Raw genomic sequence first — 27,596 nt, forward strand, 5'->3', positions numbered from 1 at the left:
ATTGAACTTCTAATGGCAGGAGACTTTAAACATGTATAACCATATATCTGTATCTATATAGATGCCTGGTTATCTATGGTATATCTGTGACCAGACTCAAGATTCCCTCTTTGTCTAATGTTTGTCAGTTATTATCCTTTTTGTGCTATTTCATAGAACAGACATCTCCAACTTTTTCTGAAGAAAGTGTAGATCTTGACTGGATATTTATGCTTACAGAATAAAAATTTTACTGTTTCCTCAGTTTGAATTTAATCAGTTTTCTGATTTTATTCTTTATTTTGCCTCTCTCTTTTTGAAGGAAAAAAAAAAGACTAAGCCATATCTGGCTGTGCTAAGTCACATTCTAATTCTTTTATTCCATCTTCACCTAGGTTAATCATTCGAGCACTTGAGCAAGTTCAGATTTCTGTAAGGTCTTAAGAATTTCACCCATTTTATTTATGTATAACTTCATAATTATTTGCTTTTAGTAATCCAATTTCTATCATCTCCTGACTATTTTAAGGAAAGCTAATTTCTGCCATTTAAAAGATTTCTCCATAACATTCTGTTTTCCTGCCCTTAAGTGCCTCCCACAAATACACGTGTGTACATCTGTGCACGTGTATAATGTGGGGTAAGAGTCTGGGTGGAATTTCTCATATGAAGTTTTAATAGGAACTTCTGTGTGCACAGTAGAGTATATATATGATGAATGAAGGAAATAACATACAGGTGCATATATCTACACATCAGACAATTTTATAAGAATTAATTGGTTAGTTTAAAATGCTAAAATGGCTCCCTGAGGATTTATGAGCTAAGAATGCTCAGGGGTTTAGTGTCCTGACATCTCTTTAATTAGCGGTCTCCAAGATCTCACACTAAGAAGATGCTAAGCCAGTGCCTTCTGTCATATCTCAAGAGTATCAGAAGGCTCGGAAGCCACAGAGGAAGATGAATGTATTATGTCTGTGAGCTATACAATATGTACAAAGTACATTTTTCTTACTCGTAACAGGTTAGGACTTCTTGCTGTCATTCCTGCTTTGATGGTGATGCAGTTCTAAAAGAAATCCTAAGAAAAATCCAGCAAAAATGGGTGAGGTAAATAAAGATGCTGTTGAAAAATACTTGGAGAACAATCCCCAGTTTGCCAAGGAGTATTTCGACCGAAAAGTGAGACCTGAAGTGGTGGGAAGTATCTTTAACGTGAACCCTGGAGATGTGAAGGAAGGAGTCAGCTTCAAAGAAATGTCCCGTCTGGAGGAGAGTAACATAATTTTTGAGTTGGTATCAGAACTTCAGGATGAGGCATGTGTTATGGAAAAGATGGTGCACAAAGCCCTGCAGAGGCTGGCACAGCTGCTGGCAGCTGATCGGTGTAGTCTGTTCATTTGTCGCTCCCGAAATGGTACTCCAGAGGTAGCCTCCAGGATTCTTGATATCACTCCAACTTCCAACTATGAGCAGAATTTGGTGAAACCAGAAAATGAGACTGTTTTTCCTCTGGACATCGGGATAGTGGGATGGGTTGCTCATACCAAGAAGTTTTTTAATATACCTGATGTGACAAAGGTAAGTGAATTCTCTTGGGAATGGGGTTCTGCGCATTTGCTTCTTCCTGCCCAGGGTTTGAGGTTAAAAGTTGTTCTTCAGAAAAATCTGAGACAGAATTCCAGACCAATAACATGAGAAAAGCATCAGCAGAGATGGCTTAAAATCCAATAGAACCACATAATGTTGCCTAGTTAGGTGTTTTCAGTGTCCTTGTAGTAGTTGTAATGTCAATGACTATAATAATGGAGGAGAATATTAGACCAATAGAGACCGTTAAATACCTGAGTTTCTGCTGAACAAGGCAGGCTTGTATTCTGTTTTCCAGTATGGGTTTGCAAGTGTTCTCTGATATCATTTCATGCTGCCATACATGCATCTCTGAATAATTTAATTTGCAGCTTTTGTAATGAGGATGTATCCTTATTAGTAAGTGAATGAGGACAGAGGAAGATGATGTCAACATACATGTTCAGCTTCATGTCAGTGTTTAAAATGGGTTTGGTTTTGAGTATGTCTGGAACCAGGGCTTTTGTTCAAAACCATCTATAGAAGAAAATTATTGAGTCAGAGCTGTTCTGACATTTTTGAGGTTCCCGTTGAATCTGCGCTAAATCACCTTCTTTCTTTAAGGTGCTGATAAGAGTTTATTTATTACACTATTTATTTATTTTAATTTTTATTATTATTATTTATTACAAATGTTAATTAAAATGGTGAGTGACCTAACAAAAGTGAAACATGCATGTGTGAGATCTGCTTTAGAAACTGCTCTGAAATACATGGGGACATGTAGTTCAAACATGCTTTGAATTTTAAGATTTCCTTAAAAATAACTAACCTTGCATCAACAAATGCTGCCATCTTCATTTCTTTTTACTCCTATGTTGAACATAATCAAATGGTGCTAAGATAATTATCAAGATGACAGTCTGGATTCGCAGTATTTCCTATACAGTCAATTTAAAATTCCAGAATATTTTAGAGATAGAAACCACTACTGTGTCCTAAGCTCCATGTAAATAATCAAAATATCTATACACTGCAATTAACTATGTTTTTCAGGAGGTAAACAAAAATTAATATCTTTTGTCATGCTAAAAGTTATAAAGGACTACTTTCACAGCTCAGAAACGAAAGTTTATATATAGGAAAATAACATTCCAATATACAGTAAACTGCCTCAGATGTAAGTAGGAATCACAGGGGCAAACAGAAGACTGACTGATTTGAGAAAACCATCAGTTCATTTTCAACTGACCACTAATATCCTTTCTTCAATGGCTGCTGTTCTGACAAGAAGTGTCTGATTTATTGCCTCTTACCACCACGTGGGGAGATTGGAGGATAATCCGTCCAAGTTCATAAGACTGATTACATGAGAAAAGATCAGGAGGATCAGGGAAGATGTGCCTCCTATCAGACACTGCACTGCTTCTTAATATCATTATGTCAGAGGTGCCCAGAGCAGGGCTAACCAAATATTTCTGGTTTTGCAATAGGATTTGTTCAAAGTTTTGTGACAAATGTGATTTATACATGCTTAAGAAAGAGAACTTTTCTGTTTTCTGTCCATCTAATCCTGCTAGGTGTTTTGTGCTCATTAATTCATGTCATCTGAGTATCTGTTATTATTCAATCATTCTAAGGTAATCTTTACTTAGGCACCCATTTACTCTCAGGATTACTGAGGTCTATGCCATTAGGCACACTTTTAAAAATGCAATTGAACTAGGGTCCCATTAATCTAAATTTGGTAACTAAACATCATTGGAATATTGACAGTTTATTACATTATTGCAAAACTCCCAGAGACTTCTCTGGAACCAAGGATTGATATTTAAAAACAGCCCTAAAGATCTTAAAAACGTCAGGATTTTCATTCTCTGTGTACAAAAAGTCAATGTCCAAGTTCACTCCTCACACAAGCAGATCTCCCAATTATGTCACCAGAATCTTTTTCTCCATAGCAAACCCAGAACTGCAGCTTGAGTCACTAATGTTTAAAGCCTATAAATAGTCCATGGCAGCAGAAATATGCAGCTACTGAAGTCTTTACCACATTTCAGAAAGGATTATTATTTTTCAGTTCACTACATATACAGTTCAGTCAAACAAGATTGTCTGCTACCCACATTATGAACAAAACATGACAGGAAGAGTTAAGCCAGAGAAGAAATTTTCCCCTAGTGCCTTGTCATAATACAAAATGCACAATGATTATTTCTAGTTGGCTTTAGTACTTTAAAAATGGTATTTCTATCCACTGTTTACTGTTGACACAGTCCATATCCAAACAACATAGTGTTTTTTAAGTCTTAAGTACATGACAACATTGACAAAGGCATGGTGTGACATTTTCATGCTTCAATCATTACCCCTTTATAACAAAAGTAAATGCAATAAAAGATCACAACAGCAATAAATCATTGAAAAATAAATTATTCCACTTTTAGTGCCTGGTAACCACTTCTTTAGGGATTATCTCCTTCTAACTGGAAAGGTACCAATAAACGTGAGGAAGCTCCTCATCCTGACTAATGCTCCAGAAAAGAAAAGCAGAGGGAAAGATACAGACCTTTGATAATTAACTTAGTAGTCAGTCTCCTCCCCACAAGATTATGTAGAAGTTGACTGTGAGAGCTAATAGTGTTTAATCCAGGATTTCATAGTTGTGAGAAACAGGAGGCCAGGCAGGACCATTACCCTAATAATTTGTCTCACATTATTCACAGTGTACAGCAGATTATGTGCCTCAAATATTGCAAAGTAAAATAATAGGCTTCAAAAAATTTGATATGTCCATTAATATTCTTTTAACAGTAACTGATAACACAGACAACATTATAAAGGAGAGTACAATTACCTTACATTTTACCTTACATAAAACTAAGAACTAAAAAATACTTCTACAAGGAGTATGTATTTTTTGGGGAATCAAAATCTCACATTCTCAGCTTGTAAGAATCAATAATAAAGACTTTATATATTTGCTTTAATCCATAACCTATTTAAATTATTGCACTGCTCCTTTCAGTTCAAAGGTATTAGAAAACAAGGATTTAATTAAGGACTGGAAACTCAAGAAATAATATTGTTTGTTATAGTTGAGTATAAAATTATAAAAATGGTGGGAAAATGCTTCAAAGGAAGTGAAGGCTTTTGGATTAGATCTATAAAGGAGCTGAAATATTTTGATGCTGAAGTAACTAGTCCTCATTTTTAGAGGTCTTGCACTGGAATTCACAACCCCCAGTGAAGTGAAGAAACAAGAGACCATGGGAGATTCCAACTCAGATTAAGCAGCCAGAAGAGTGATTGTTGTGGCACCTAATTTAACCACTGGAAACCCATGGTACAAATCAACTTAAACACATCTTCAAGTTGCAAGCACTGGTATCATCCCTTTGTAAGCTGATCCAGCTTCAGAGCAGCAGCTCTACACTTTAACCCAAGAGTGGGAGAGACTTTAATTCCAGGCCTGTCTAAACTGACAGGGGTTTCAGATTAATGTGGGTGTTCTGGTCCCCAGACTCCAGGCTGTCTGAAGTAGTTTTTTGCATGGGAAGAATATGCACTCTAAATGTTAATGTCTGCTCCTCTATTTTATCTTATCTTGATAATAAACACTAGATTGCCAGAAACTCATGCTCAACAAATATTAACTGGAAAAATGGAAACACATTCCAGTCTTCTATTATGGCAAAGATTTAGTCAATTTACCAGAATATTTTAATACAGGAATGCATTCCTATTCATTGTGCCTTCCAGAAAAAAAACCCACCAATTCTTTATTTACTATTCTAAAATTTCCAAAAAGTACATTAAAAATGAAAATTAAAAGCTCCCTTTTACCTAATTTTCTTGTTTCATGTGAAAAAGCAATTAATATAATACAAATCCAATTTCAAGAAGTCGCAAAATAGTCAATACATATTGCAAATAACAAGCTGGAATTTCAGGGACATAACTAGTCATGTTGGCAATAACAAAGTCAATTTGTTCTGTAATGCTAGTGAGTTACATCTTAAAATAAAACTGACATCCCTGGCAATATGTAATTTTTGGAGCGTGGCCTAAGAAAGGGACAGGTAGATGACTAGTATGTGTTTTTTATTTTCTATTTATACTCAATTATATCATTATGAAACAAAAACATTTGTGAGTTGAAATTAGGCTGAGTAGAAGTAAGAGATGAAACATTACCACACATTATTACCACCTATTAAGTGGTTAAAATTTTGAGAAATTTGAGCCAATGCAAGACAATCAGTGGAAGAACAAATGATCAGTAAGAGAAGAAAATACTGTAGAACTACCAGAAAGAAAACCAGAAACACGTGGAGATGATGCAAAGAATTATGTGCAGTCTGAGCTCATCTATCCAAACCAGAACCTCCCATCCAATAGGAGCAAAATAGTCATATCTGCAAGGGGTCACCGTAACCCCTTCTTCCTCTGTGCTTTACAAGGGGAAAGAGGTGGAGGAGAACAGGCATCTGCTGTCTTGGCCCTATCTCCTCACCTGCAGGATTAAATCTTACCCCTTGTGCGTTGGATCACTTCAACCACAGGCAGCAATGCAGGAGTGGCTGAAAAGCTGCTGGGCAGAAAAGGACCTGGGGGTGCTGATCAACAGCTGATGAACAGGAACCAGCAGTGCCCAGCTCGGCAAGAAGGCCAAGGGCATCCTGGCTGGGATCAGAAACAGTGTGGCCAGCAGGACTGGGGCAGAGATTGCTGCCCTGCACCAAGCACTGGGGAGGCTACACATTGAATCCTGTGTCCAGCTGTGGGCACCTCCTTACAAGAAACATATTGAGGTGCTGGAGCATCTCCAGAGCAGGGTGACAAAGCTGAAGGAGGATCTGGAACACGAGTCCTGTGAGGAATGGCTGAAGTAGCTGGGGGTGTTGAGCCTGGAGAAAAGCAGGCTTAGAGGGGCCTTATCAATGTCTACAAATCCCTGAAAGGTGGGGGTCAGCCTCTTCTCCCAACTAACAAATAATAGGATAACAGGAAGTGAACTCAAGTTGTGCCAGGAGATGTTCAGACTGGATATTAGGAAACATTCCTCCATCAAAAGGGTTGTGCTAGCTGGTTGTGCTAGCTAGACTCTGGTGCTGGCTTTGCAAATCCAGGATATGTTGCACATCTCAGGGCCTATTTAAGGAACTGATCATTGTATAGTAAATGGCTCGGAATCTCAACATTAAATGGAGCTAGTAGGAAATGTCTGCAAATGTACTACAGTTAGGGAGTTAGCAGCAGATTTCTTTTCCATAATTTCTCTTTTAAAGCCTACTTTGTGATTTAACTGAGAGCTGAAAGTTCAAAACATTATTCTAAAAGATAGTTTGATTCATAAGATCAGGCTCAAGTAGACTAAGTGTCCACATTCATGTAGTAATGGAAGCACCAAGATGTTCTTCTGGCTCTGGTTCTGCAGACCACATTTCTTGATTATTCGTCTATGAACATGATTCCTTAGATATTGTGAAAAGTGATTTTCTTTGGAAAAAAGAAGGCGCTTATGCTCCCAAGAGAAAATGTTTTTACAACTCTGTTGGAAATAAAGGCTTCAAAACTCCTAGAGATTATGTTTAAAATATTCAATAATGAAAAGCCTAAATCTAAGCACAATGTTTTGCTTGTATGTGCAAATCATGTGAGACAGGAGTCTTTGTACGTGCTGTGGGAATGCTGCCAATTCATTAGAAGGTATTTTTATCTTTCTGCTTCACACTATCTAGGCACAGGATGGCTTGTGGTTACTAAACTTTCTATTTATTGACAGAGACTTGTATTAAAATGTTTCTATCCTTTGCAAAAATTGCATGACCAAAGTGCTTCTTCTGAACACTTCTGATCACCACTGCTTGTACCTTCATTCTGGCATTATTAAACAAAGTAAATGATTCAGCTGATTTAGTGTCTACAGATCCCTTTTAAGTGTTCAGAAATCCAGGAGTGTCTGAAGTGTTTATTTATTCCTTTACAGCAGAATACAGTACCCTACACCCAAGAACCTGGGCCTCACCAGGAATGCTAGATGCTCTTAGTGATACAGAGGGACTTCAAAACAGGGTCAAGTTACCTGTCTAATTTACTGGGTTTTCAATGGCTAAAACAGTCAGAAATGCAAAACCCAAAGCTCAACACCACACCCAAGTCCAGAATGATTGTGTCGGTAGATAATACATCCCACAGAAACCCGAATATTTCCATGGAATAACATACTTGTTTAGCAGGCTGCAGGACAGTATCTGATTTTCACACAGAAGAGACAGATTGCCTGGCATTTTCTTTGGATATCTGTTACAGGAGATGTTCCTATGCCTTTCTCTGAGAAAAACAGAAAATAACAACTCAGGCAGTTTGTTGGAAACAGAGAAAGCATCCCATTTTCACATGGACAATATATTCAAAAGTGGCTACACTTTCCAGGGACCTAAATAGAGCCTGATACATTGAATGAGATTTATGGGGATGGCACAGACTGTCATTAAGAGAATCAATTCTCTACAAGAGTGCCCAGGGCATAAATACAATATTTAAAAGTTACTTCCAGACATTTAATTTGTTTCACTGAAATGCAGCCCTAGAAGGAAATATAAAATGCAAACATAAAAGATGGACTGCCTAAAGACTATGAAAAACAAGGAAAAAGCCCAAACCCTAATATTTTGATGACATAATAAAATTCTGTCTTTCTTGTTAGAGTTGTATATGCTATAAATTCAAACTATACTAGAAAAAATTGCTAGAGGGAAAAGGGGCAAAAGAAAATTGAGAGGAAAAATCTAAATAATAAACAAACAATTTTAGTTCTGCCATTTCTAAGCATTGTCATGCTTGATTTATAACCTAGAAAACGCTTATTTGTTTGGGGTTTTCTTTAAGAAGCTTTATGTATACTCTATGAAAGCTGAAGTTCCATGATGTGGCATCCTGCAACAGTCTCCAGCCTGTCAGCAAGGAAGACACCTTGGGATGCACCACGCAGATGTCAGCTGCCTAAGCTAAGGCAGCAATGAATAGCAGCAGTGTTTGCAGCTCTGGGCATAGACATGCAGTATAAGTGAGCTGAGTGCTCATCTCTGGAGAAGTTTGAGCACTGACATGTTAGCAGTGAAATCTGAGGGGATGGAAAAGGCTCTGTGAAGACAGAGTCTTGCTATTTTAGCTGCTTAGTAGAACCATGGCACTTCTCAGTATGCACATCTCAACAGATTTCAAACCTCCAACTCATAACTCAGCTCATTCAGATGTATTTTCTTAATAACATAACAAAACATAACAACCCTTGACAAACAGATTTCCCTGAAAATGTTTGAATCCCTTTTGCATTAAATTAAAGAGAACACTAAAGCCTTTGAAGAAAACACCAAGAATTTCTTGGATATGAGGAAATAAATATATGAGTTAATATATGAAATAAATAATATGAGTTATACATGAAGCATGAACTAGCTTCTCAATATTTTTACATAAAAAAATTAAAATAATAGCTTTTGCTAAACTCTCCACAGCATTTGGTTTTGAGGATGAAAATGTAAATATGGAGTACTGAGTTGTGGATCATTCATTAGTCACATGGCCTTATTCCCACAGGATCACACACTCAACAAAAGCAGCTCTGGTCCTATATCCTATACCTATATCCTCTGCTTTCACCAAAGAGCCTGTAGAGCTGGGAGCAACAGGGATGGGAGTGTGTCAGACAGGAAGGAATAAGAAACAGGTCAGCCAGGGGAATACCTGCTGGGGATGCTTCTCTGCCATAAGTATTTTATACAGGACAGAAGGTACTTTTAAATATTGTATGAAGGAAATGCATAATGAATTTTATTTACTGAAATAATAAAATGATAATAAATATTAACACAGCTATGAAGTAATTCTCTAAAATGCAAACCATATAGATTAGATTACCAGGTAGAGACAAGATCATGTATTTCCCATATTTTTAATTCCTCAGCATTATAATAAAGACCTGCACAAAACTTGGTTTCAGAGGCTACCTTCATAACCAATGCTTCAGTTAAGCTTGTACATATAACTCTGCAAGATCCAGTTAAGTAATCATAGTGGGTTTTTCCAAGTATAAACCTGCTGCACTGTGAAACAGTGCTCACAGCATTGCAAACATCAGTTACCAAATAAAATGATCATTTACTCTTGGCATGGTAATTGTTCTGCATTTAACTTGTGATTTTTTTCCCCTTTTTTTTTCAGAACAACCATTTTTCTGACTTCATGGACAAAAAAACTGGTTATAAAACAGTCAATATGTTGGCAACAGCAATTACACAGGGTAAAGAGGTGCTTGCTGTTGTGATGGCACTCAACAAATTAAATGCCCCTGAGTTCTCAAAAGAGGATGAAGAGGTAAAATGTCACACAATAACACAGCTTTTAGTTCAACAAGTAGTTTGAGTGACTCTATATCTTAATGTAATACTTTTGTTTAATTTTTGATCTTTGTCATTTTTAGGTATTTAAAAAATACCTCAACTTTATATCTTTGATGATAAGAAATAATCATACGTCGTATCTCCACAATATTGAATCACGAAAAAGCCAGGTATAGAAGCATTTCTTAATAAAAATAGTTCATTTTTCTCTGAAACAATTATCATTCCCACTATTTTATAAACTTGCAATCTTATTGAAGTAAGGATACAATCTATTTATTCTTTTTAAACTTTATTAACAGTGATGCACTTTATAATTTCATTCTGGAATGCCTAGGATTCATATGTTTATATTTTCTTACTGTTCTGAACATTATCCTCCTTCTCTTTTGTTGTAAATAGATGCTTTTGTGGTCTGCCAACAAAGTATTTGAAGAGCTAACAGATATAGAACGACAGTTTCATAAAGCACTGTATACTATTCGAATGTATTTGAATTGTGAAAGATACTCTGTTGGTCTTCTGGACATGACTAAAGAGAAGGTAAAAACTATTTTTCCTCCTTGCTACAAACTCCTAACGTGAAGTCTCCAAGACACAAAGTTCCCATGCTTTCTAACTCTGGGGGATAATTTATTTAAAACCTAACAATGTTACAAATATTACGTGCAAAATATAAATATGGCAAAGGATACAACCAAAATAAACATAAACGCCAATTCTGAAATAATTTTTCATATTCATAATTCCATGCAAGAAAGGGTGGAGGTGCAGGTCTGATTATTGCTTTAGAAACATCTACCTGTTAAAAGAACAATTAAGCTGTGCAACTATTTAGGGATAAGATTAGCCTGCAATTTGCTGGCAAACATTTCTTGTCTGGAATATAATTACCAATGTTTTCTTAACACTATCTGAAATATGACCATTGTAAACTAAGTAGAAATAAAAACCAAACTGTATTACACAGATGTGATGTCATCTATGAACCCAGAACTGATTTGTTTTTTCCTTTTTCCCTGTGATTCATTTTCTCAGGAGTTCTATGACGAGTGGCCAATCCGGCTGGGGGAGGCAGAGCCTTACAAAGGCCCCAAGACACCTGATGGACGAGTGAGGATATTAATTTTTCTTTTTATGAATCTCAAGTTTGATACTGAAGTTCTACAAGTCACCTAGATGTTTTTATATTTTTATTTAGGAAGTCAACTTTTATAAGATTATTGACTATCTGTTACATGGACAAGAAGAAATCAAAGTCATTCCGTGAGTATTCACTGGCAGATGATGAATGTGTAGTAATTAGACATTGCTGGGACAGAATAGAATGTCTACATTGTAGAAATAAATTAATTTCATTGTCTCTCAAAAGGTCACCTCCAGCAGATCACTGGTGTCTTGTCAGTGGATTGCCAACATATGTGGCTGAAAATGGTCTTGTAAGTTCATAGCAAAACTAAAAACTAGCATTTTAAATCATGCAGTTGTTCTGACTGAACAAAAAACCCTGCAAACCTCCCCATGACCAAAATCCTCTACAAAAATACCACGATGCTTCCAGTGAAATAATTTGAATCAGTATTTGGATGGAGGCAAAGCATCAGCACAGAAGGTGAAAACAGCAGGATAATTTCCCTCAGATTGTGATGATATCAGAGGAATAATATGTGTGTCTGATGCCACTTTTGTGGTGTGCTAAATGTCACAAAAAATGTCAAAGCAAGAAAATCATCACATGCAAGTTTTAAATTTTTCCTAATTTCCTTTATCTTCTTGCATAGACATACGTAATTCAAAGTCAGGATGTATGACAGCTATGGATAACCCTGTAGCATTTTTAGAGCTACAGGGTTACCCATAGCTGTCATACATCCATTAGAGCCCTTAGTACTCATTTATTTCTAGAAACCCCCATGCCATTTTAAACTGGAAGTGATTTTCTTAAGCATTATGCTTTTGCACTCTGAGACACTGAGGGACTTTGCTACAAATGTTCCAAAATTATGTCTGTTAGATTAACCACATCTAATTTAAGAGGAACGGTTTTAGTTCCTGTAGCTAGCTAGGATGCTTACTATTGCTAGCTTAGAAAATAGACATTCCTTTAAAAATTATTAGATCGGGTTTTGATGAACATTATATTCCATTTCAACAATGTGTCATTTTCTTTATGCTGTAGATTTGTAACATGATGAATGCCCCAGCAGATGAATACTTCACATTTCAGGTAAATTCAGTAATGTTAATAATTACAAATTTTGTAGAAAAATATTCTAGTGCTTGTCATTAATAGGTTATACGGGTAATTGTATAAATAATTTCTCATTTGATTTTGATGCACAAAAAAATTTTTTTGTTACATTGCTTATGTCCATAGCTGTATTATAACTTTCAAAGAAATACACATTTCCTGGTTTTTGGTTTTCCTACAGAAAGGACCAGTGGATGAATCAGGATGGGTTATCAAAAACGTCTTGTCATTGCCTATTGTCAACAAAAAAGAAGAAATTGTGGGAGTTGCAACGTTTTACAACAGGAAAGATGGAAAACCTTTTGACGAATATGATGAACAGATCACTGAAGTAAGCTTAATAGGATTAAAAGTTTTGAGGAGATATATGATGTTAAAAAAATATTGCAGTAAAAAGTCATTTTTATATGTCAAAAATTTTTCAAGTAGGCCATATTAACACCTAGCCAATTGTCTATCTTCTTCACTATGCAGTTTCTTAAGAATCTAAGATTTTATCTCGCTTTATAAAACTGAAAATTTTTAAGTGAACATTTACATTCCAGCAATAAACAAAAGTTGCTTATAATTTTACTTTTAATCCTTTGACTTTTTAATGATGGTCAGCATGTCCTAAGTAGCAGTGGGTAAGCAGGTAGGGTGTGCTGCTTGCCAATGGATGCCAAGCCTGTGACCATGGGAGTTCACAGAGCGTTCATAATCGCATGCACTCAGGCAAGGTAAGATGCTACACAGTGTACGCAAGTCCACCCACTTGACTTAAGCTTCATAAGCCTCAAAGACCTGTATATAAAATGGGAATATTAATTACTTAATGAGCCAAATGTCATTAGAAGCTGTGAGTACGAAGAGAACTGGCTGAAGGAAGATAAAGGCCTCTAACAAGTAGAGTGGCACTTTGCTTTTCAAAGGGCACTAACAGAAATGGGACTTTAAGAAAGCTAAGTTCAAATTTTCAGGTTGATTCTGTTGTCATGACATCATCTCTGCTTTACTTGGCTTTGTTGCAGACTCTCACACAGTTCCTGGGGTGGTCTGTTTTAAATACTGACACTTATGACAAAATGAACAAACTTGAAAACAGGAAAGACATTGCTCAGGAAATGCTTATGTACCAGACAAAGGCCACCCCTGCTGAAGTTGAATCTATCCTGGTAAGTTTCTGTCCACAGCCACAAAATTAAAACAGGAAACTTACTACACAAAACCTGAATTCTCTTACTCTTTTTCATTTTTAGAAATACAAGGAGAAATTGAATGCAAAAAGTTTAGACGAATGCGATCAAAAGGATCTCATCAGGATTTTGGTAAGTCGTTAAACTGAAAAGTCAGGGGGTGTATTTATATCAGAGAGTAACATGTCCTCATCATAGAAAAGGTTGTGTATGGTGAAATCCTGATGAATACAATCAATGTTAGCTATCAGGCTAGATGGAGTTGATTTAGCAACACATCTTCACCCTCTTCTCTCCTTCTTTGTGCAGACCCCACTGCTACGCACAGGAAGGGAAGCATTCTGTCACAAATGTACATTAAGACACTTGGACAGTCACAGTTACATAGACATTTTTATATTAATTAAGATCTAAATTGTTACATTTCTCAAAATATTCATAGGGAAAATGCTGTATCTATAACTGAATTTAATTTATTTAATTCTGAAAATAAAAGAAAGGGATATTGTGGTGAGGCTACTTGCATTGTAGGTAAGAGAACGGAGGTAGCAGTGTCCAGTGGAACAAACTTACTTTCAGATTATTTTTTCCCACATTTCTGTAGCACAGAAGTCTAAAGACAGTGACCTGTGACTCCACAGTGACAAAACAGATTTGACCTAATGAGTTCTCTGCTCTACTACTCTGCTACTACTAAACCAAAAATGAGTTTATAGTGCAGTCCTCTGGCTGCCTTAGTATTTCAATCTAGAAAGGCATTGTCTTTGGGAAAAAAATCCTATATTTGCCCATTTAGTGCACTTCAACAGTCCTGGAGCACATGAATTTCCCTACTTTATCAGAAAAAATCTCAAATTCAGAGCAAAGACGTGCTCTGAATGAAAACACTGAATGAACTTCCACTGTTAATGGATCAAAACAGCTAGATTGAAGAAAAAAAGGTCAAAATACACACAAATCTGTTGACTTCCAGTACCAACCACTTCACTTGTTTCCTCCTATTATACCACATTTGCTAATGTACATATAGCCATAGGGAAAAGATCTCATGAAACTCTTTTTAGTTATGTATACATGCATGCTGGAATGCATTGATGTTAATGTTTTACGGGCTTCCACACAACAGATGCTCACACAGCTTGCAAGGGGTGAAAAAAAACCATCAACAGACAGTGTGTAGCTTCACATGCCTTTTAAAGGAAATTTAATTTAGCAGCATGAAAATCTTCAAAAAATAATAGACATTACAAGATTTTTCCATGGGTGGAGCAAAATCTGATTATTCTGATATAGGCTCTAAATTTAAAAACATAATACTGGTATGAATTTTTTAACCTACAAAAACCAATTTGTTCTTTCAACATTGTGGAGTCACAAATTCAAAGATCTAATATCTTCTGCACTGCCAAGGCTACATGCTTTATCCTATTATAAGACCTGGAATCCCAGATAACTAATAGGATAAAGCAGGTGTTTCTAGATCTGATGATTCACCAAGTAATGGGTCTTAAAACAACACTGGTCTAGGTTTCTTTGTCCTTGATCTCAGATCTGCGTAGATATAAAGGAAAAACCCAGGGAGAAGGAAAGGGATTATCAGCCTTATTTGTTGAAATATTTGCATGCATTCAATTGTATTTTTTCTTTATAAAGTGAAGATCCTTTATAGACTACTGAGGAGGGAGTAATTGTGATAATATAAGCTATTTTTGTGCTGCATCAGACTTCCTTGAAGAATTCTTGTTTGGACTGGAACACACTCTATAAAATCAGATGCTGCTCTCCCTAGGCTTTGAGAGAGATGAAGAGTGTTAGACAACAGTTCACTATTAGTACTATTACCAGTTAGGCTATTCAGTGGGACTCTGTATCATATATACAAAATAGGCAATTTAATTTGGCTGAGAAAAAGATGAATGCAGCCTTGAGATCAGGCGAAAAGTGGGAGAATCATGGGATTTTATGGGAAAAGAATTACCAAGGACCAAGATTTCTAAACTAAGGAAATGTTAGGAAGGTTACAATACATTTTGTTGGAATTCAGAGTAGGAATTGCCCAAGGCTTTTATCTACTAATTTTGAGAAGAAAGCCAGCAGTATCATGATTGCATTTCATAATTTAATACACATTAGTTCATACTGACACCTGACACCTTTGAAGACATAATAAGCATACTGTCCTTGAACAGTATTTCTACTGAAGAAAATTAAAAAAGCTTTTCCATCTTTGTTCTTGACAGAAAACCCTTTGTTTTTGTTATTTCCTAATAGAAAGAAGAATTACCTGATCCAAAAGATTTAGAACTGTATGAATTCCGCTTCAGTGACTTCCCTGTTACAGAGCATGGCCTGATAACTTGTGGAATACGACTGTTCTTTGAGATAAATGTTGTTGAAAAATTCAAAGTCCCAGCTGAGGTCTGGTTTATTTTTCTTGTTTATATTTATTTTTAAATAGAAGAAAAATATCTGGTGTTACATGCTTTAATCTAGAAGTAGGCAATACTAAAATATTAATGGCATGTTTAGCAATATTCCATTCTCAATGAAACGTTTACATAATTATCAGAAAAACATCAAATTAATCCTGAATTGCGTAAGATAGGTAAGGAATTAAATCCACATGCATTTATGTAAGAAAAATTTGCTGTTTCTATGTTTAATTCAATGAAAAACATTTGTTTTCAAAGAACTTGCAAAATTAAAATATTCATTGTATATTCTAGAATTTCATAGTATATTCTAGTTATTTAATGGGAGTTCCTTGGTTCTGTTTCAATTAATAGCTGTTTGTTCCCTTTTGTTCCCAACAGGTCCTTACAAGATGGATGTACACGGTCAGGAAAGGTTATCGGGATATCACTTACCATAACTGGAGACATGGGTTCAATGTGGGACAAACAATGTTTACTCTGCTGATGGTAATGTTGCTAATATTAACCCCAAATTCATTAACTAGTATTCTTTCAACTCCAGATGGAAAATTCAGGAAGACACACACTCAGAGTTATCTGTTTTCTTTTACAGACAGGAAAAATAAAGAAATACTATACTGATTTAGAAGCCTTTGCCATGGTTGCTGCTGCTTTCTGCCATGACATTGATCACAGAGGGACCAATAACCTGTATCAAATGAAGTAAGTATAAGTATCAAATATATGGAAACGTACTCCCTTTAGTGGAAAACAAATTTTAAAATGTCAAAACTTGCAAAAATATAAGGTATCTATTCCAAACTCATCTGGCATGAATAATTATGCTACAGAAGATTTCTGCCCCTGAGCACTTCAGGCAGAAACACAAGGACAAAATGCAAAGGCAGAATCTCAGAAGGATCTCCTGCAGCTGCAATCCATTTTTAAGACTCTAACTTTTTAAAACTCTAGCAATGCTTGGATTGTGGCAGACAGAGCCTCATGTGCAAGAGGACACAAAGAAATTAGTAAAGTAAATTAAAATCTGTAATTGGATTACTTTTTCAAGACAGGGCACAAGCACTTTTCTGGAAAGTGATTCAAGACGTGATATAGACAAGGACCAGTCTAGAGTGAGACAGAATTTTTTGCTGTTTTCCACTGTCTAATTTGACTAGTTCAGTTGTTCTTCCCCACACTCAGTTTCCTGATATAGGTCCTTTCCTGAGATGTAATCTCCTATGTTATACAAAAGTCTGAGTCAACAAGCTTGAGTTCTACTGCTGGGTCCACAGGCCCAGAAGTTAACACATCATGAGGTTCAAGCTTTGCAATTCATGCTGTAATATGTCCTGAGAAAACAGTCTAAAGGATTTCTTTGTGATTTTTACCTGGTTTTATATGAAAAAAAAATTAATTAATATAAATTTTCCCTTGTATTAAAACATTATGTATCATGGTGGGACCCACTCTTCTCCTGAGGAATGAACAACCTACCATTTAGTATTGTATGTAATCTGTGTGGGCTTGTTTCCATGTGCTAGCCAGAGAACACATTTCTTAGAATGTCATGTGTATCAGAAGATTACCATTTTCTGGCTAGTTTCCACCAACCCTATCTCCAGAGTGATTGATCCTACACCCTTCTGACCCTGAATCCACTGCTCACATTTCAGCCTTTTCAGCCCGTGTGCTAGAGCAGTGACGCAAAGGGATTTTCTGATTATTCCCAGGGATTCTCCAGGTGACGTAGGAAAGAGAATGACCGATCCTGATTCTTGTTCAATGGACTGCCTCTGATCCAAACAAGTTTAAAGAGGGTTGTGATCTTTCCACTGTGGTCTTCCCTAGATGAAAGCCCTCTACATGAGGTCATACGCAGTAAAGCTATTTATAGAGCTCATCAGGCTTTACCACAACAGTCCTAATCACATGAGCAAATCGGGGTGCCATATAGCAATCCACCTTGGGTTATCTGGGTGGGAAACAGAGCTATAAACCAAGGGAAAAAGGAGGAAAATACACTTCCAAACACATAGAACTACCTGGAGCCCATGTAAGTAGGATGCTTCTCCCTTCATCTCACAACCATAATCTGATGCAGAATTTCCTCTTCTTGAAGCTTAGTCCAACATCAGGGGAACGCTTTTAAGACCTGTAGTAAAACAGAACAAACCTGAGCTATCAGGACTTTTGCTGCCCATAAAAAGGCAATTTTGGGGAAGTGAAGTAGCCCCAAGAGCATTAGAGGAATTAAACTCCATTATATTGGGTGGTGCAAAACCAGCACATTCTGTTACTTCAGATTTAAGCTACAGTTGACTAGAATCCCAGGGCACACAGCCCAGTCGTTACAGATGTACAAGCCATGCCGCAGAATAAACACTAAAAGATGGATAAAGGCTACTTTTAAGGTACCTAAAAGGAGCGTAGATTAAACAAACAGCAAAACTGAACAGGCAGGACAAAATGAAGCCATATTTAAAATACCAAAGTTTTTGAGTTTTGAGGCATCTAACAATGACTTTGACTTTAGTGGCACTGACACCCAGTGCTCTCCAAGTTCCATCATTACTCAGTTACAAAAATGAAGGGAAGCAAGTTGGGGTTTTTTCTCTGCATCATACCAATAGGCAATTTATACAGATTACACTATCATACCAATAATATGAAACCTGAATAAAAACTATTGCCTTCAAATTATATTTATACATATTATACTCTAAATAATTTCTTATTTTTCCACAGGTCAGCTGCTCCCCTGGCAAAACTTCATGGCTCTTCCATTTTGGAAAGGCATCACCTAGAGTACAGTAAAACCCTGCTGCAAGATGAGGTACGTCACGGACCTTCTGCTCACACCAGTCAACACTGAAGATCCAATTAAGTTACAATGTTCCAAATTTCACTGGGTCTTATGCATTTCTCTAGGTCCACATAAGAAATGCTAAAATTCAGAAGTTTAAGAAAAATTCTTATGCATTTTCCACTTTTAGAGAGACATCAGTGATTCTGTCCTGGAACAGATTCACCTCAGATAGAAAAGCTTGTCCTCTGGGCCTCACTCACACTCTTCAGGTTTCTTTCTGTTTGCACAAAACAGCTGGTATTGAAACCAACGCAGGAAATGTAATATATATATATATATATATATATATATGTATATATAAATCTTGTCATTAAGCGGCTGTGCCTGGTTTATGAGGTCTGAATTCAGCTGCAGGCTCTGGCAGCTGAGGAACAAAGATGACCATGGAGAGGCCCCTTGCCCTCAGGCCAAGACCCGCCCCAAGCCTGCGTGGTTAACAGGGCCGGGAATGGCAGGCTCTGCTGCAGCTCCATTCCCGATGGTCCTGCATGGGCAGCCCTCCCCAGCTGCCCATCCAGGCTTAGCTGCCCCTCAGGGTTAACAGGGCCGGGAATGGCAGGCTCTGCCGCAGCTCCATTCCCGATGGTCCTGCATGGGCAGCCTTCCCCAGCTGCCCATCCAGGCTTAGCTGCCCCTCAGGGTTAACAGGGCCGGGAATGGCAGGCTCTGCCGCAGCTCCATTCCCGATGGTCCTGCATGGGCAGCCCTCCCCAGCTGCCCTCCCCAGCAGCGGGGGGACGCTCCCGCCGCACCCCCAGGCTCAGCTGCCCCTCCGGGCCTGGCTCCTCCACTGGGCACCGGCCACCCTGCCCTCCGCAGCATCAGGCTCTGCCCGGCTGCTGCAAAACACACTATTTACACACTCTGCCATGTATTTTGGAGGGTGGTTTAGCAGCAGGGCATGCACATATGCACCCCTTCCATCCCTAGTTTGCAGCAGAAGGGCAGGCACGCACTTCACCCTCATTTTCCACTTCTAATCCCTGCGGTGATGCTGTTGCCTCATGAGGCCACGGAATAAATCCTTACACTCAGCAGTAGTGCTATGTTAATAAAAAACCTGGAAGGTTTATGATATGAAAACAAACCTTTCCCTTTATTGATGGCAGTATACTTTGTCAAATGTGAGATGCCAGGGCCTGACTCCTGCTCTTGGGCAGAGCAGTTGGCAGGACCTCTGGAGGCTCTCACCAGCATCACTGTGCCCTGGATCATGCAGGCCTCGTGTCTCTGTTAAAGAAGGAAATAAAACCAAGACACTTAGAAAAATGCTGTATGATGGTCTCATTCCCTTTGCCCGAGGAAAAGGACATTGCACGTACCGTGGTAGATCCCACACACTGCTGCAGGCAACTGTGCCAACCCAGTTTAACAGGAAGAAAAGGGGAACTGGGAAGCTTTAAAAAAGTCAGGAAAATTAGGTTAATGGAATGTGAATTTTTAATTTTAACACTATTTTAATTTAAGGACTGTAGTCTGCCATTTTTGTTACCCTATTTGAGACAATCTGTATAGTACAAACCAAAGACAGTGTTATAAAAGGAATTGAAATCCTAAACTTTCCACCTTGCAGAGCTTAAACATCTTCCAGAACCTAAATAAGCGCCAGTATGAAACCGTTCTGCACTTATTTGAAGTTGCAATAATAGCAACTGACTTGGCTTTGTATTTCAAGTAAGTACTAAATTCTGTATAACTTCCTCCTGAAAAAAATCAGTCCTATTGAATGTATAACTGTAGTTTTTAGTTGTTTATTTACAGCATACAACAATATTTATATGCAGAGAACAGAGCTCTATTTAACGTTGCCATTGAGTCTAACTCTTGCAAAAACCAAGACATTCTCAGTTGGATTATAAGCTTTCAAATTAGAGAATGCATGAATGTACATAATACTTAGTAGATAATACATTTAGTAGGTCATTCTAACACACTTTTAGTTACAGTAAGCACTGTATTACAGAAGTGTGCATTCAATAGCCTAATTGTAAGGTTGTGTGCATGTGCGACATTAAACATACCATACAACAGATACTCAGAGTAAGCAGGAGCATGCTGAAAATTAAAACATCCTGTCAGACATCCACTCTTCCCAGTGCTAAATATGCCAAAGACTCCAAATTTCAAACTATCAATTCTGTTCTTAAGTTAGTGAATTAGTGTGCTTTAATAATGGGTATCTTCCTTAAAGATATGTGGAGACTTTTGTTTTATGACTGGGACAATTTAAAGTCAGAAGACAGGTAAAAATTCAGGAAATTGTTTAAGAGCAGTTATTAAGATTTAGAGAAGAGTAATTTCATTATTTCATTCATTCAAAGCACAAACTAAAAGATTTATGAAGCAATAGCAAGACAGGCTTATGTTTTTGATAGTTCTTTTCAGTCCAGTCTTAGTAACTCAGGATTTTTGGTAGGAGGGAGTGACAGAGCATGTATTGGTATTTGCTTCACTTTTCCCAATTTAGTATGTTACAGGAAGTAATGAACATGTAATGCTAAAAAATGAGAATGTCACCCCAAAGAGTTTAATCTGAAGAGGCAGGAAATCGGTTGTTTCTTTGTCAGGAACTCTGACATACTATTTCACATGCCAGCGGTATGTAACAAAATCAAAGTGTCTGGGTTACCTAAAAAGTTTCCATTCAACAGCAGGGAAGTATTACTTTGATACTACTATGACTAGGATGGTACTTGGAAAAAGCAAAAATATCATAAATATGATTTTATATTTTATTTTTAATGCAGGAACTCGCATTCAGTAATATATGCTTCATTGGTTTGTTTTAACAGGAAAAGAACTATGTTTCAAAAGATTGTGGATGCAATTGAAAAAATGGAAACAGAAGAGCAGGCAATTAAGTATATATCTATTGACCCAACGAAAAAAGAAGTCATCATGTAGGTGGTTAATATTTTACTCCTTATTCAATCAATTATCTAGGACTAGATTTTAGAAGAATTCGGGCCTCTAAACATGCAAATTTAGACTTAGTTGTTGTTCAATGATGAGCACAACCATGATTTTAATTTAGAGACTGATGCCTAAAATCTTCTTAAAATGTGCAAAATATTAATTCATTTGGCATCTTAAATTCCTAAACACCTAGACTTTTTTTTTTTTTTAATAATCATCCTAGCACTGGATAGTTAGGGTTGGTAGGGACCTCTGGAGATCATCCTGTCCAACCCTTCTCCCAAGGCAGGGTGACCTAGAGCACATTACACAGGAACTGGTCCAGGCAGGTTTTGAGTGTCTCCAGACAGACTCCACAACATCCCTGGGTAGCCTGTTCCAGTGCTCTTCTACCCTTAGTGACTATTTGTTCTTACTCACTTGGAGGTGGAACTTCTTGTGGTTTAGTTTATTGCCATTGCTCCTCACCTTGTTATTGGGCGGCACTGAAGAGTCTAGTACCATCTTCCTGACACCCAAAACTATACTCTTGTTTTGGATTTTGTTTTCAAAGGGCTATGATGATGACTGGATGTGACCTGTCTGCAATAACCAAGCCCTGGGAAGTACAGAGTAAGGTAGGTACTTTTGAAGTAGACAATACTGCATTTACTCTTTGTTTTATTATCCATTTGGTGCATGATCAATTAAAAAATTAACTTATTATTACTTGATGCATATTTAAGTACCTGTTGCTTCCAGAAAAGAGCCTCTACCTTTCTGTCACTGTGAGTGTAGGTGGTCAATCACTCTGCAGTTGTCAGCCCTTCTCTACTTGTCCTTCCACTAAAACTGGCACCGCTGATTCTGGCAGCTGTTCTAGCTACCCTTAAATATCACTCAATTTTTTCTTTTCTAGACAACTTTTGCTACTTTCCAGCTATTTTTAAGGCACAGATTTAACAACAGTATGGTTTGAATAGTGTCTATTCTGTAGATCTTGGTGCCATTGCAAAGCAGCTTAAACACACAAAAATTCTGTAATACAGAGTGGTAAATAAAGACTTCAAGTACTCCAGTATTATTGACCATCCTGCTAAAGCTCATCACTTAGCCTTACAGGAATATGTTTTAACAAAGCATAATCAAAATACAACTGCAAATACTTGTTCTTTTAAGTTTTACCCATTACAGGTATTACAAGACTTATGTTGCTAATGTTGCCTTGTTTCTGTTGGCAATAACCCGTTATTTACTCAGCATGCATCAAAATATTGCTAGTGATAATTTTCTGGGAAAAACCTTAAGTACAGCAGACAGTGTCTGTAGGTCTTTTCACATTTTATGGAAAGCCTTGTTCTATTTATTTAAATCTACTATTTTCTGCTCACAATTTCATTGAATTGTACCTCTTCAGGTTGCCCTCATGGTCGCAAATGAATTCTGGGAGCAAGGCGACCTGGAACGAACTGTGCTACAGCAACAGCCTATTGTAAGTACTAAATAATTTCACTGTGTTAAGCAATATTAACTATTATGACAACACTGAATAAATAATGAACCATGATGCTTATGAGATCACTATACCAAAAAGCATGATATCTACATATTCTAAATTACTGCTCTTTTGTTCTAGCCTATGATGGACAGAAACAAAGGAGATGAACTACCTAAGCTCCAAGTTGGTTTCATAGACTTTGTGTGTACATTCGTGTACAAGGTAAGAATTTTGTTTTGTTTTCCTGTTCCAGCAGTTCTGATGGCACAATTAGTGACAAGAAATTGCAGTAAAAATTTCTAGACAGCAGCAGTACTCTTGGTCACAGGCTATCACTATCACAAGCACTATCACAACCACCATAATTTTTCAGTATTTTGTTACATCAAAGAATTGTTCCCATAGAATGAATTCAAGAGATGTGAAGCAAATTCAAAAAAGATGAAGACCCCAGTGAAAGTTCAGGGTGCTGAGGATTTGTTATTGCCTGGAAAGACTGAGTTACAATGTCCAGCTTGAGTCTTCCTAGTCCCATTTAATATAAGCAAGCAACGTGGATAGTTACAGAAAGCAGTTAATAAAACAGCATAGGGAATATGAATATGCAATATTTGGGGCATGTAGATATGCTGTTTCTTTTGTAAGGCACTGAAATTACTACATTCTTTATCCCTGTCTAGTTTTTAATATTATTCAAAAATGCCAGGCAAAAATGTGATGTGATTTTTTTGACATCTTCAGAAATATCCTCATCTGCTTGGAATATATTACAGGATAACAGACTTTTTAATTGTAACTTGTAACTTGTAACTTTTTAATTGTATCCTGATACTGATAATCATATGATAAAATACCATGTATCACAGTTGTATTATATGAGTCAGGCTAATCATATGTGGGATTAAGGAAGATATTAAAATGAGCAACATATAATTACAATATTTTCCTAACAGACTGTGTGCACAATAGGGCATTATAATCCAAACACAGTATTTCCAACACTATGCCTTGGAATTAGATGTAATAGAATAATGAAATGCTTTCTCAACAGTATTTCTACAATTTCAGACGTAACAATTAATCAGTGCTTACAAATTTCTAATTTACTAATTTCAATTGCTTGTACAGGAATTCTCAAGGTTTCACAAGGAAATTACACCTATGTTTGATGGTCTTCAAAACAACAGGGTTGAATGGAAAACACGAGCTGATGAATATGAAGAGAAGATGAAAGCTATTGAGGAACAAAAGAAAAAGGAAGAAGAAGCAGCTGCCCAAAAAGGTTAAGTAACTTCTTAGGTTTCCATTTACATATATTTTTATGGCAGCCAACATATTCTCTCTCTCTCTCAAATTCACACATGCAGTGCAGTTGTGCAATATTTAACTTTATGCTAATGGTATGCAAGTTCTGAATTAGCCAAATTAGGTTTATCTTTACTTGAAAGAGAAGTAACCTTTAAAGACTACACAAATCCAGTACACTGACCTCATTTTCTCAACTGCAGAATTATATAATATGACCACCACAAAAGTGAAGGGAATGTAACATTTCTTCTATCTAAAGACTTGGAACTGAATGTAATTAAACCCTTGCTTATCTGAAATACAAGACATGTATCAAAATTCTGCGTGGCATCAGCCCCAAATGTATTCAGGTGCTTTGTTTTCAGTTGAAAATGAAAAACATAAGGGAACAGAGTATGCATTTGGAACATAAAAAAACAGTGACAATCCCCACTTCTCTTCCAAGTTTAAGATAAAGCTTTTGGCTCTAGCTCCCTACCACCAGTTTCTTGGCTGAAATACACTCTCTCATATAACAAATTCAACATTAACCTTCCAAAGACAGAACAAGTCCTAAAATTGGAAGCATGGTTCTGCATAGCATAACCTAGAAGAAAATCTGATTTTATAGAAACTTGAAACCTGTCATTCACTTGAGTGAAATGAGTCAGTTACTTTTATTCTTTGTATTGCGTGTGGAGCAGCAGCTACAGCTCTGCCAATTGATTGAGATGACTGAACAGGTTCAAAGATGAAAAAAACCCATGTGTGATTAAAATAGTGATATATGGTCAGCTAGTCTGAAGAAGAAAAGTTAGTTTACTCTGTGTTTCACACATCTTTAAAATATAAACCAGTTCTGAATAATTTGTTAATCAGTATCTGTGGCAAATAGGTGAGTATTTTTCCCATTTCACAAAACAGAAGCTGTCCAAGGCCACCCATCAAGTCACTGTCAGAGTGTGAAATAGTTATAGGCTCCTATAAAATTGATACTAGGTTACAATAAAAGTAAATATAAAAAAAAGAAAAAAAAAAGTTGTTGCAAAGTGGTATAAGAAGTCCTGTAAGTTACATGATTTAATCAAAGCACATTTTTGAAAGAGTTTAATAGAATGAGTCAAATATTTTGGTCTGCTCACAGTGTGAACTACTTACACATATTTTCACAAAAATTCCACCCTCCTACTTGCTCCCAAGTTTATTTTCAATTACACTTTCATTTTTTTGAAATCATATAACTTTATTTAAGATTCATTTATTGCTGAGAACTAGCTGGTTGTCAGTATGAAAAAAGTACTTTTTCCTTACACTGGAACATAACCATCTGATCTTTACAGAAATACCAGCAAAACAAAACAAAACCTGGGACCTCCTTACACAACTTCAAACCTTCTTATACATTTGCTTTCTCAGCAAAGAATACTACCAAAAAAAGTTACCAAAGTTAGATCCAATGCTCCTAAGTATAAGCTTCTTAAATAGAAATTAAATAATCAATTTAGGAAGAGTCAGTTATTTCTACTCTCACTTGGAAGTTAGGACCATCCTATATCATTGGTATTTGGAATCACTTAAGTGTTTTCCTTATAGGAAAATAGGAAACCTTACACAGGCAGGCATGGACAGACTGATGTGCAGAATCTGCCCTTTGCATATCATAATTGGCAACACAAAACAAAAGGGAATTATTCTGAATCCTTTAAAAACACACGCTGCAATGAGGCCATGGGCATTTGTGAAGAACAGATCTGACCCTGTCAAATCAAGGCCATGTAAATATATGGGTTTGTGAAGTCAGTTCATACAAACAAAGATTTGATACATGCTGAACCATGGTGGTTTCTCTAGAGCACACTGACCTGGCTATTCTTAGCCATTCAGTAGACACAAAATAAACATGTTTGCTGAACCACTACAGTGGAAAGTTCAGAACTGAAGTAAAGCAAAATACAGTATTAAACTGAGAAAATCAAATACATAGTTAGTAACATAGTGTTGATTATATCCACAAATTACAGAGGGTAGGACACTGATCATGTGACATGTTTCAATGCAGGTGGAAAGGGTCGAAAATGACCTAGTAACATGGTGATCCACAGCTTTCAAATGTAAGTTTTAATTCTAATATTGGTATCTTACCTTAAGTGAATCTGGAAATGCAGTTTATTACATGGAAGAATCTTAACTATGACCAATGAACATCTGTGGCATCATTTGAGAGAGAGTAACAGAATCAGTAGCTATAAATAAAAACATGAGACGTCTCTCTCTCTTAATTAGTATTTACAAAAGGATTCATGCAGGGTTGGAAAAAGGTTTATGCAGTTAGGTCAAATTAAAGTTTTTGTATCATCCGCTTCAAAAATAGATTCACAGCTTATATTGATTCAAGAGTTTCTTTCTTTGGCATGGCTTGCATACCTCAGTTTTGTATGTGTGGGACAGTCATGTATTTTAAATACTGAAACTTTCCAGTAAGAGTGGTTCAGTGTGTGTTTGGTCCCTTGAGAAATGTTGGTATCAACTCCTGCACTATATACACATATGTATTTATAACGTGTCATTGTTTCTTATCCCAATATCCCAGACAAGCAGTGAAATTTCAGACAGCCAAACATACATAATATGCATAAAATAAAAGCAGCACTCCATAATAAGGAATTAGAGCAGCTAAAATTAACAGAAAATACTCATTTTACTTTCCTTCCTTGTTTTTTAACAGAAAGCGCTGCTGGAGGTGGTGGAGGTGGTGGTGAAGAAGGAAAATCCAAAACCTGTGTAGTTTTGTAATTCTTTGTCTCAGACACTGTTCCTGCTACAAGAAACGACATCTAGAAAGAACTTCAATGAGCCCCAGTGGATTTCTGCTTTGCATAGAATAGTATAGATCAGTCTTTTAATCCTCTTAAACACTTGCCATTTGTTGGAAATAATTTTTAATGGATTTAAAAACCAGTTACAATTAAAAACTGGAAAAAATAATGGTGCAAAATGAGTTAACTGTGTGCTCTAGGTATTTTTTCATGTCACTCAATTTACATACAGTACTTTTATTAAAATATGTAACTTCTACACACTGTCCAGAAAAAATATAAATAATTTTGACAGTTGTTATATGAAATTACTAAATGAAACTTAAGATGTAAAATTCAACCCAAAAATTGCAATATTTGTAACTTTGATATTTAGATTTTTATATTATGTGTATTTCCTTAATCTGTAATTCTGACATTTTCCTTCATTCTCAG

The 27,596-nt window shown here is 36.6% G+C and overlaps 1 protein-coding gene across 2 annotated transcripts; it reads left to right on the plus strand.

The window, feature by feature from the left end:
• The first annotated feature begins 1,080 nt into the window (after positions 1 to 1,080).
• PDE6C (phosphodiesterase 6C) lies at positions 1,081 to 27,138 on the plus strand. Of its 2 annotated transcripts, none has more exons than XM_054636864.2 (22): positions 1,081 to 1,560; positions 9,778 to 9,930; positions 10,037 to 10,126; positions 10,359 to 10,499; positions 10,995 to 11,069; positions 11,158 to 11,222; positions 11,329 to 11,395; positions 12,136 to 12,183; positions 12,389 to 12,538; positions 13,218 to 13,361; positions 13,446 to 13,514; positions 15,654 to 15,800; positions 16,196 to 16,303; positions 16,410 to 16,519; positions 18,545 to 18,632; positions 20,239 to 20,339; positions 21,458 to 21,565; positions 22,135 to 22,198; positions 22,978 to 23,052; positions 23,197 to 23,280; positions 24,187 to 24,340; positions 27,071 to 27,138. In XM_054636864.2, the coding sequence occupies exons 1-22, from the start codon at positions 1,081 to 1,083 to the stop codon at positions 27,136 to 27,138; spliced, it is 2,589 nt and encodes an 862-aa protein (XP_054492839.1). The 2 variants fall into 2 exon arrangements, with proteins under 2 accessions (XP_054492839.1, XP_054492840.1); XM_054636865.2 differs by having other exon boundaries at positions 27,095 to 27,138.
• Positions 27,139 to 27,596: the final 458 nt, after the last annotated feature.

Source organism: Agelaius phoeniceus, chromosome 9 (genome assembly GCF_051311805.1).
Source record: "Agelaius phoeniceus isolate bAgePho1 chromosome 9, bAgePho1.hap1, whole genome shotgun sequence".
Lineage (NCBI taxonomy): Eukaryota > Metazoa > Chordata > Aves > Passeriformes > Icteridae > Agelaius > Agelaius phoeniceus.